At 35.2% G+C, this 11233-nt stretch overlaps 1 protein-coding gene across 1 annotated transcript; it reads right to left on the reverse strand.

Moving 5' to 3' along the window:
- Positions 1 to 5680: 5680 nt before the first annotated feature.
- LOC133033392 (uncharacterized) lies at positions 5681 to 7622 on the reverse strand. The gene is made up of 5 exons (XM_061108108.1): positions 6394 to 7622; positions 6223 to 6315; positions 6029 to 6139; positions 5793 to 5924; positions 5681 to 5734 (listed from the first exon to the last, which is right to left on the reverse strand). Exons 1-5 carry the CDS (start codon positions 6550 to 6552, stop codon positions 5681 to 5683), a joined length of 549 nt encoding a protein of 182 aa, XP_060964091.1. The 5' UTR covers positions 6553 to 7622.
- Positions 7623 to 11233: the final 3611 nt, after the last annotated feature.

Consider the following 11233-nt stretch of genomic DNA (forward strand, 5'->3'; position numbering starts at 1 on the left):
CGTATAGAACTTAAAATTACACTCTCAGTATATAGAACGCTCTATATGTTCCATGATATAGACACGTCATTAGTTATCCATTGTTATAACCCTAATGTGATAAATGATACTCTATATAGATGATTTACACTGTAAAGGGATTAAATTACCGTAACACCCTACAATGTATTGTATCCTTAAAACACTTAACCCTGTGTAAATGATATTTCAACTAAGTGAAATGAAATCTCCACCATTAATTTTGTTTGGTTAAGCTTGAAGGAAATCATCCTTTACTTTCAATTCGCCAGATAGAAGCTATAGATTCCATATTTATGTTAGCGCTCCCACTCAATTGCACTACCGTGTTCCCAAAATGTACATATCACACTGACCAAAAAGTAGGCTTAACTAACAAATCAAAGAACACGAATAACACTCTTGAGATTGAACCTAATCATATCAGGATTAAGATCATTTGATCTAGGATCAATAGGTGATATTAAATTGAATAGATATTACGGTAAATTCTAATATATCTAATCAAAGTTCAATATCGGTCCCTTCCGATGCATACTCCATACATCCGATGCTGGTAAACTTTGCCAATGACCTGGAAAGGACATAGCACTTATCCAAGGTGTAAGAATACCTATCGCTTATTATACCATGTCAGTCTAAATCAAATGTTTTGACAAATCAGGGAATAAACTTTCGAACATATAATTAAGATTATATTCCACTGTGTTGACAACACTATAATCATTAACAAATTGATATGTTCTAGACTTAAATAGAATTCATACATTATGTACATATAATCATGAAATAAATCATGTGAACCACGCAACATTAAATGTTATTTCTGATCTATATTAATAAGTAAATCTGATTATATTGAAATGAGTTTTATTTAGGGCAGAAAACCCAACAAACTCCCACTTGCACTAATATAAAACAAAATGTGCATTTCAAATAATCTCAACACCTTGATATACAAATCAAGTGTAGTAGTAGTAAACTCCTCGTAATAGGATCTGAAAGGTTGAATTAAACACAACCTTTTCTCCACCATTACTCTTCCTTAATCACAAAATGCTTGATAATGTGAAATTCCTCTCTATATGTCTACTCTCTTGGGATACTGGATTCTATACCTTTGGCAACTACTTCTTGGTTATTCAGGAAGTAACACTAGTTGTTAAGGCAATTTGGAATGGTGCCACAAATGTATAGAACTTTCCTTAGACTAAATAAGTACCTTTCCTACAACTTTAACATCCAGTCCCTCTCTGGCAGACCTAGAGACTTCAGATAGGTTTTTATACTTCTCCAAAATCACTACTCCACCACCAGAGTAATCACCATCTTATCAGCAGACTTTCTAGCACAAAGGCAAGTCTCGAAATCTGATGTGGTGTAGTCTAAGAGTTTTAAACACACCCTTATAGACTAACATATAGTTCCTCTTCTTCATCTTAAGATTTACTTGATTGTCTTCCAATGTTCTTCTCCTGGATTAATCTGATACCTACTCATTACTCCCACTCAACAGCAGGTGTCTGGTCTAAGGCATACAAAAGCATATCTAAGACCTCTCATTGTTGGTTTAAGAAATTCTTTCATGGCTTTATCTTTTCTAGAATAGTTGAGACTTTTCCTTAGATAAATAAAATCTATGCCTAGAAGTCGAGAAGCTTCTATAGATTGCCATTAGAATGAAAATGCTTCAGCATCTTACTAAAGTAAGTTACTTGCATTAGAGTAAGTAATTACCAGGTATTCCACAAGCCATAGGTTTAGATAAACTCAAACCTATAATACTAGGAATAGGAAGTTTTGTTAAGTCCATTGAATAGACTTATTAACGAAAATTTCCTTTTATGTCCTTGTAATAGAAAACTTTAGGTTACTCCATGTGAATGGATTAAACCATAGTTCTCTTGGCTTTTCTTCTAAGTTTCTTATCTTGACAGTCCATTACTTGTTTAAACTCACAATGGATTTTAATCACTATAGTCTTCCAAGTCATAAGAAGGTGAGTTCCTAGAAACTCTCCCACTACGACAAGGTACCGTGAATTATGTCTAAGAAAACTAAATGGTATTGACCTCTTCGGTTGTGTCAAAACAACAGAGGAAGTGGGATCATCATATGTCAAATAAGATGATAGAACACTTTTGGAATCAAGAAAAATATCTCCTTTATTTTCTACTTTATTTTCAGACTTAGTCATTTTCCTAGAAAAGTAGTATTTTCAGACTTATCTATTGACTATGGGATGGTCCACCCCTAATCACTTAGAATTGCTAACAAACCATGGTTAATAGTTCTAGCTTTTCTTAAGATTTTGATTAGGTCATCCATGAATCTAGTTATGATTTACATTAAGTATACAACTGTAACACCCTAACTAACATAGGCGTATTACGTGATTTTTAAACATGCTGTGCAGCTTGTTGCTAATCAACAAGGTTTATGGAAAATGTGATTAATTAAAATTTTTGCTTTTTCATTAAACTTATAAAATATTTATACAAAAGACTCGGGATCCCGATTACAAAAACATTTACAAAAGTTTACTGTTCATACAAAATAATTGTCGCCTAGCGACTAGTTACAAAAATTAGCCTTGCTGTCCCGAGGATCGTACGCTCCAGGCCTAACCGTCCCGACATGTACAATCTTCATAAGCTCGTTCACGGTCCATGAGCTTTAGCCTTGCCTTTACCTACACATAAACGTAGCACTGTGAGTCGACAGACTCAGTAAGAAAAGGATAATAATATTCATACATAAATCCCGGTCATGATCAGACGCCCATACCCCTGATCATAACCCTAACTGCTGTGTCCAACAAGATACTGAGTCCCCCTAACTGCCGTGTCCAACACGGTACTGAGTTTTGAACGTTCATAGGGACGGTACTATTGACAAGTAACAGCCTGATCGGTCGAACCGGTCATACTCCGGCTGCTGGTCATACTCTAGCCTGTACCGACGTGTTTCAATATCCACCTGATCGGTCGAACCGGTCATACTCCGGCTGCTGGTCATACTCCAGCCTGTACCGACGGGATACATCAATAGTACGGAACCACCAACCTAAGTGTCAGCCTAATCGGTCGAACCGGTCATACTCCGGCTGCTGGTCATACTCCAGACTGTACCGACGTGAAAGGGTTGCACTACTACAAAAACACCCTTTAGAGGCGGTTTTTAAGCCCTTTAGGCGTCGGTTTTCGCGAAATTCGCTACCGACGCCTATCAGGGCGACGCTAAAGGGTTTATAAAAACCGACGCCATATATACCCCTATGGCGTCGATTCCTAGCTAGGAACCGACGCCATAGGGGTCCCTATGGCGTCGGTTCCTATCAAAAAACCGACGCCATAGGGGGCGTAGCAACCGACGGTAAAGGTCACGCGAATTTCAGTTTTTCGATTTTTTTTTAATTTAATTATATTATTTTAATTTTATATTTATTAATTTATATACATATTTATTTAAATTTTAAATTACATATTTATTTAATTTAATTATATATTAATTACATTTTAAATTAAATAGTAATTAAATTTGGGTAAAAACATAATTTGATTTCATAAAAATAATTAAATATTACACAAACATGTAAAATTAGTTAAAAATATTAATAAGTTAATAAATCTAATTACAAGTTAATCTATAAAAATTACATAATGAAGAAAAATTCTTCGACCTTTGAACCTCAATCGTCACCGTGAATCACCGCCATCAATTGTTCGATCCACTTTCGCTGTAGTGGTAAAATTTCTGTTTTTGGATCGTATTGCTTCTTACCCCCAAACTGTTAAAAAAATTAAAAATTTATATTAGTTTATGTATATGTATATTATATATTTGTTATTATAAAATTTATATACTATGATCAATAATTAAAACTTACAGCTTTTTGATCTTCTATGTAACGGTTGGGGTTGGCACGTGCGACGATGTCAGTCATATATTTCAAAACATAAAAACCGCATTCTTGGCTTTTAGGTTGTCTTGGACAGTTTGCTTGTGCAATTCCTTGCCACGGGCCAAGATGCGATGTGCGTCCCCTATATACATGAATGCCCTGTTTGGAAAAATTATATTAGCATTTCAATTCGTTAGTTAATTTAAATTCGTTACATAAGAAGTCATTAAATAATTACCTTCCGATCATTTGTTCTATTTCTTCGGGAATTGGGCGGCCTTTTAGAGGGTTTAAATGGATAATTTTCTTTGGCGCAACCACCACTAGCGTCCAATGCATCCTAGAAAATTATATTGGAATATAAGTAAGATAGTATAAAAATAATTTGAAGACATAATATAGAAATGAACAATTAGCACTAAAGAATTTAATAAAGTTTACCCGATATTCCAAGGAATAAAGAACATTTGGTGGTTGCTGTTCATTAATGATAACCAATTAGCCAATCGTCTTGCCGCATCGTCAAAAGACTGACTCTGTTCTTCATCGCTGATCCCATGCACTGTGAGAAGCTCTGGGTCGTAAAACTTGAAAATTTTTCTCAGACCGTTGATGCTCTCCCATATGTGCCTGCCAAAAAAAGTGTTAGTGCCTTATAATAATTTAACTATAATTTGATATAAGGTTAATTAGATTAAAGAAGAGTATACATCATTCCAAACAGCATTCCACTGGTTGCCGATGTAGTCACACGTAGCAACCTGCGCAAATCCTCTCCGGATAACGTGATGCGGGTACGCGGTGCAATGAATCCTCGGGGACAGGAATTGTGATTATATCACGTTTATCTTTGAGCCTTAGGAATTCATGAATCATCCATTTCAGCGAATTAGGGATCAACGCCATCTTCTCTTCCGTGAACAACTCATCTTCCCGTGCACCACGGCTTTGTGGAGAAAGCATCGGAGCTTTCCCCTTTGACGCATCACGTCTTGAGGGCGGTTGAGCGAGTGGACCCTAAACAAAACAGAACATAATATATATATATATCAAATTTTATCTAATTTCTACCGAAATTTCGGCAGCATAACGGTTGTAATTGAATGATCCCAAAAATTTTGAACATGGCTGTATAACGACAAATAACACATATATAACAGTAGTTTGTTCATCCATCCCACCGCAGCACATATATTCGCAGAACCTACTTCACTACGGATGAATATTGAAGATATTCAAACTCCACTAATCATTAATAATTAATTTCAGTTGAGAAGTTACCTCGGTTGTTAAAATTAAGTGTTTAGGCCAAGGAAGGAACATCTGGTACACGTCCCTAACATATCTGAACTCTTCAAGTGGGACTGGGATTTCAGCGTCCTCTTGCAGGATTTCTGAAACCATGATCCGAGCATGTGAATCATCGTAATCCTGGCAGTGAACTTTGACCACACCCACATGCTCGTACAAATACCCTCGGGCCACAATATTGTCGATGTTGTCAGAGCAGAGATGTACTTGCTGAGTAAGGGCCGCTTGGTCATCAAAATTGTATAGGATACCTTGGTCGTTGAGGGAAATGAACTCCTCAGCATAAATTTGTGGTTGTACCTCATCCTGAGGAGCGTATGGTTGTGGAACATACGCCTCACCACCACCTCTCCTTCTTCCTCTTGTTCGGCGGCGTTCCTCTGCTGCTTAAGGGATTGGACTTCGGCTTTTAATTGTTCAATCTCCTTCGCTTGCCGAGCCACAACATCAGACACTTCCCTTTTCTTCCCGCCGAACGGTTGAGATGCCCCAGTCGGGAACCTACAAATCATAAAATGCAAATTAGCAACGATTTCATTTGTGTAACTAAATAAATAACATTTGAAGTAATAGCATACCCGGCGGCCACGACACGTCCGGGATGCTGCGGTGTCCCGAGCGCCCGCGTGAGGATATCGTTTTTATTTTGGACAGAGATTTGTCCCTGACTAAGCTTCTCCTCTAATTGAGCCTAATGCACGCATATATTCAAGCAATTAGTATATGAATTATATACACTAACTCTAATTGAATTATATATTCAAGCAATTAGTATATGAATTAATATATACTTACTATCTTCTCGGCAATTTCCTTGTCGTAATCAGTGACAAGTTTTCTACTCTTGGTGCGAGATTTAATCCAAACACGGTGGCGGGGAGGATCTGCAACTTCGAGGTCCTTTTTCTACATAACGTTATAACAATGAAATGAGTACCAATTAAATTGTATAGCACATTATAGCACATTAAATTTTTAGTATTACTTACCACAGCTTCCCGTACGTTCACCATCCCACTCCGACCACTTCGATGTCTGGATTGAATTTTTGAGGAACGTTCACGTTGCACCTTACTCAATTCCTACAATGCCAAAAAAATACATTAGATACATGTACTTGTATTTAAGAGTTTATCTTAGTGTTAATATAATTAGCGTACCAGAAATTCAGGAGTTAGTCTACTTTCAACAAATTTGCACCAATCAGCAGCGTCGATCTCCGGGTGCTTTTCAGGGACTTGTGCCAGTCGTCCCAGATCATTCTCTTTCAACGCGGGCATTATGATGTCTTTTGTCATCCTATTCTTGAAGTCTTTCATTAACTTCCCAGCTAGGATGAGACAATCATGTTTGAAGGTGTCCAGCACAATGAACCCCGTCTATTTTGAAGGAAAACAAACACGGTTAGAGTCAACATTTGGAGTAATAGAAAAACAAATCAAAATTCTAACAAATAATAGCTTACCTGAATGTCTTTCCAAACTTGATTTTTCAGAGTCTGGTTGACTTCTTTCCAATTTTTATAAGCCAACCCTATTGTCTGCCGACATCTGACTCCCAGAGTGGATACGAGCTTCGCGTAGCTTTTTCCACAGTATTGACCTTTATCATTAACTTCGAGGGCCACTCTTTTGCCCTGATCCATTAGTTTGGATATTTCATTCATTTGCGTCGACCCTCGTGTAGGTATTGTGGTTGGACACTCATTTTCTGCTCCCGAATCAGATCCTGATTCCGAGTTCGCCATGTCTACACCATTAACAAACAAACTTCAAAGTTAGCTATATATATAACAAGTAGTGTATATGAAATATTAAAAGCATAAACAATATGTTAATGATTTAGGAGCATTCACAACCACAATATAAAGTAAGCTATATGTCAATGATTTAAGCATAAGAAATGTGTTTTTTGCTTTAATTTACTTTTATTATTTTTATCTGTTATTGCATTTGTATTCTTCTTCCATAATTAAGTAACTTTTTTTTTTATTACTATTATTATGTGTAATGATGAATGACTTTTAGCTTAAGGATTGTGATTTTAGTAAAGTGTTAAACATGTTGTGGACCATGTAGCTAATCATTACAATGCTCATCAATTATACCCAAAAAGAAGATGATTGAAATGATATTGGGATTTATTTTTATTTTTTTTATTAGTTATGGCAAAGATGAATTTTTGGGCATGTTTGATTCCAATTTTGAAAGAAATTTTAAAATTAAGGTCACCATTTTCACTAGATTAGTAAGCTAACATAACAAAGGGTTAGATTATTTTTTAGTGACCTAACATCTTATTACTATGTTATAGCTAATTAGTTCTTTGGGTGATGTAAATATTAATATTTTTTTAGTAAGATTTATCCTAATTCTACCGAAATTTCGGCAGCACAACTACCGTAATTGGACGTTCCCAAAAATTTTAAAAGTGCCTAAAATAACAAACAAAACAGATAACCAATACAAAATTTATCCACCCACCCGACCGCAGTACATGTATTCGCAGAACCTACTTCACTACGGATGAATATTTAAGATATTCAAACTCAACTAACATGCATTGATAATTAATTATATAATAAGAAAAAGTTAGTTAAAGTATATACCTATCAATGCAAGCTCAAATACACTACACACAAAATTATACCGAACCTACAATATAAACAAATATAACGAAATTGCAAAAATAATTATTTCATTACTTATAACTAGTTATTAAAAATAGTAACAAGTTACTTAGTTACTAAATTATACATACATATATATATAATCAATTATATCTCACACTATTATCTCAAAAAAAAATTATTTCCCACACTAATTTAATTTTAAAATTTTTATTTCTAAACTATACACACACTAATATACACACATTATATACACACATATTCAATAAAATATAAAATTACATATATATACTATATGTTGAGCTTTAAATTTTTACCTAATAACCGCAATCCGACGAGCAATTCCGTAAAAAATCCGGGCACTATACACATACAACACAACAATATTACCATTAAAATTAAAAAACCCAAAAAATAATTTACAAAAACTAAAAATAAAACAATGTACATTATAAAAATGAATAGAAACTATATTTATACCTTAAAAGAGGTTGAGATTCAATGTTTTCTCAACAAAAAATGGTGGCCGGAGTTATACCCACTATTTTTGTATAGGTTCGGATGACAGAGAAATAGGGAAAAAAATTAAAACTTTTTGGGTGTATAGGATTAAGTATCGAAAATAGAAGATTTTGCAACAAAAATGGGCTCAAATGGTTGAGAAATGGGGGAGAAATGGGTGGTGGAGGCGGTGGTCGGCGAGGGTTTTTCTTCTCTGCTGGGTGCTGGTTCTTTGGTGCTTTGGCTGGGTTTGGTCGAGTGAGGAAGAAGCTGAAGCAGGGGTTAGTTTTATAACCCTATGCCGTCGGTTCCTTTATAGGAACCGACGGCATAGGGTACACGTGTCAGCAAACACGTGTACCCTATGCCGTCGGTTCCTATAGAGGAACCGACGGCATAGGGTTAAACATAAAAAAAAAAAAAAAATTATTTCCCAACCGCCTCTAAATGGTATAATGCAATTTTATACCTACGGTTTTTATCAAAAAACCGCCTCTAAATGTCAATTTCGAAAAAAACGGGTATTTTCACACCCTTTAGCTTCCCTTTTTATAAGTGGGAGTGAAAAAACAGCCTCTAAAGGCCAAGATTGTAGTAGTGTTGGATGGTTCGAAGCCAACATACATAACTAATGTAATCTAACAGGCTTCCTACATGCACGCTAAACATGTAATCTACATATGCATACTGTTATACTAATCTTACCTGGATTCCGAATTCAGGTGTGCCGGTCAACCTGACTGGAACTATCTGCGCGGCGGATTACAGGCTCCTAAACCATAAAAATCACAACACTATAAGTGACACGCTAAATCACTTCCCGGGGACTTAAACTACGAACTAAAAGTTTCCCTATCGATAAAAAGCATGGCAATACCCCCTAAAACTTAAAATCGAGGAAAACTAGGGTTCCTGAATTTTCCCCAACCGGTAGACCGGTTGCCCAACCGGAATTCTGGTTCTGGGAAATTTCAGAACCCCATCCGGAATTCCGGATGCACAACCGGAATTCCGGTTCCTCGCAGGCAGCAACATCAAAAATTCATATCTTGCTCAAATCAACTCCAAATCATTTCAAACCTTCCAGACCTACTCCATATAACCCAAATAACATTTCTAAGGCATTAAACTCACCCAGAAAACACAGAAACGAAAAGTGCCATTAAAGCCCAAGCTTTGAGTTCTAAACTCAAACTTGGTTAAAAACAACTAACATGCATTCAATCTATGCTTCAAACTCATAATCAAGCTTATAACAACTTCAGAAACTAGAATCTAACTCATGCAAACACTACAGCCACCAAAATCAATTTAATGATCTTTGAATTGCATATCTACTAACTATTTCTCCACCCCTATCAGTTCGCAAGATCTTTAACCACTTACCTTAATGGTTAATCACCATTGCTAGAAATCAGAAATTTTTCCAACATTTCAAATTTCTTTGCATAAGGTATAATCTAGAGTTATCGTTTTAAGAATACAACGAAAAAAAACTCATATCCACCCCTGAATGTACTTCCATCTACTAATGAGATGAACAACTTTCAGTGGATATAGGCATATTAACTCTTGGCAGAGATTGATCTTGTCAAAACCACTATGAACAAGATACAAATGCCATAGATTAATAAAAATGTGGTTGTGTCTTTTTGATGACTTAGCTTTAGTTACATCAAAGAGTTCTTAGAATATTGCAAGTGGATCCTGGTCACAGATTACTAAACTCATATTCCATACAGTTTGAATCCATTGATAGAAAATGGTTATTAAACACTTGTGAAAGTGTAACTATATTGTATCCTAGAATAAGAAATATAAGAAAATTTCTGTTTGGAATCTAAAATTAAAGTCAAAGACTTAAATTTATACCAAATATAATGAGTAATTCTTTCTTGGACCACCACTATTAATTTAAACTCTAAGTCAGATTTGCCCATACAAGTAGGAGATTTTTCAGATTGAGGACTTATATCATTGTGGAATAGAATTTCGGGATTATAATCATATGCGTCATTTAATTTCTTAAGAGAATATAGAATGACATGAAATGATATATAGACCATTCATCCAATGATATGTTATTGAGCGAATTCGAAATGAATAAGCGAAGAGGAATTAGGATAATTTCATTTATAAATAAGAATCCAACGATGCTTCGACTGGCGAGAGTCAAAGTAATCTTATTTATACAATCTTCTTGTTTCATATTGTAAAAATACTAGTCTAAGGTGTCATCAATTGATGAACAACTAGATGTTGCATATACAATATTTATCTTTTGAGATCTAACACTATTATGTATGTCTAATGATGAAAATCCATTAGGGATTTATCTCATTAGATAAACAAACCAAGTTAGACCAACAATGAAGATTTGAAATTAAACTACAATTTAATAACAGAAAATAACATGGTTCAATATAAATTCATACACAATTCAGAAACTATTAAACATATTGCAAGTAGGAATGACAAGTGAAAATACTAAAACATACAATCCTAAATAATTTCTAAGGTTTCCAACAAACTAATACAGTGTCCCGGTAGGCGAGAGTCAAAGTATCATTCATTGAATAGAGTTGTTAGCTCATCTAAAATGCAAACCATTCTAGCAACCTTTTATTCGATCAAAATAAGAATCCAACGTTGTCCCGGTAGGCGAGAGTCAAGGTTATTCTCATTTTATGAGCTTCCACCATTGTTTCATGTTTTATAAGTTTATCTCTAAGTAGTCAACGTAGGGGAGAGTCTAATAGAGACAAAAACTTACAAAACACTTATCAAATGAGATCTTACGGTGTTAAATATGTTCAACGAATAACTATCCATAAGGGGGACGAAGTCTAGCGTCTCGAGGTTATATTGAA

The sequence above is a fragment of the Cannabis sativa genome, unplaced genomic scaffold, assembly GCF_029168945.1.
Source record: "Cannabis sativa cultivar Pink pepper isolate KNU-18-1 unplaced genomic scaffold, ASM2916894v1 Contig7, whole genome shotgun sequence".
Classification (NCBI taxonomy): Eukaryota; Viridiplantae; Streptophyta; class Magnoliopsida; order Rosales; family Cannabaceae; genus Cannabis; species Cannabis sativa.

Bases quoted from the DNA above. Each gene is read 5' to 3' on its own strand.
- LOC133033392 (XM_061108108.1), bottom strand. From the start codon at position 6,552: ATGAAAGACTTCAAGAATAGGATGACAAAAGACATCATAATGCCCGCG. The intron at 6,316-6,393 runs GTACGCTAATTA...TTGGCATTGTAG, and splicing joins GACTAACTCCTGAATTTCTG to GAATTGAGTAAGGTGCAACG. The intron at 5,925-6,028 runs GTAAGTATATAT...TGCGTGCATTAG, and splicing joins AGGAAATTGCCGAGAAGATA to GCTCAATTAGAGGAGAAGCT.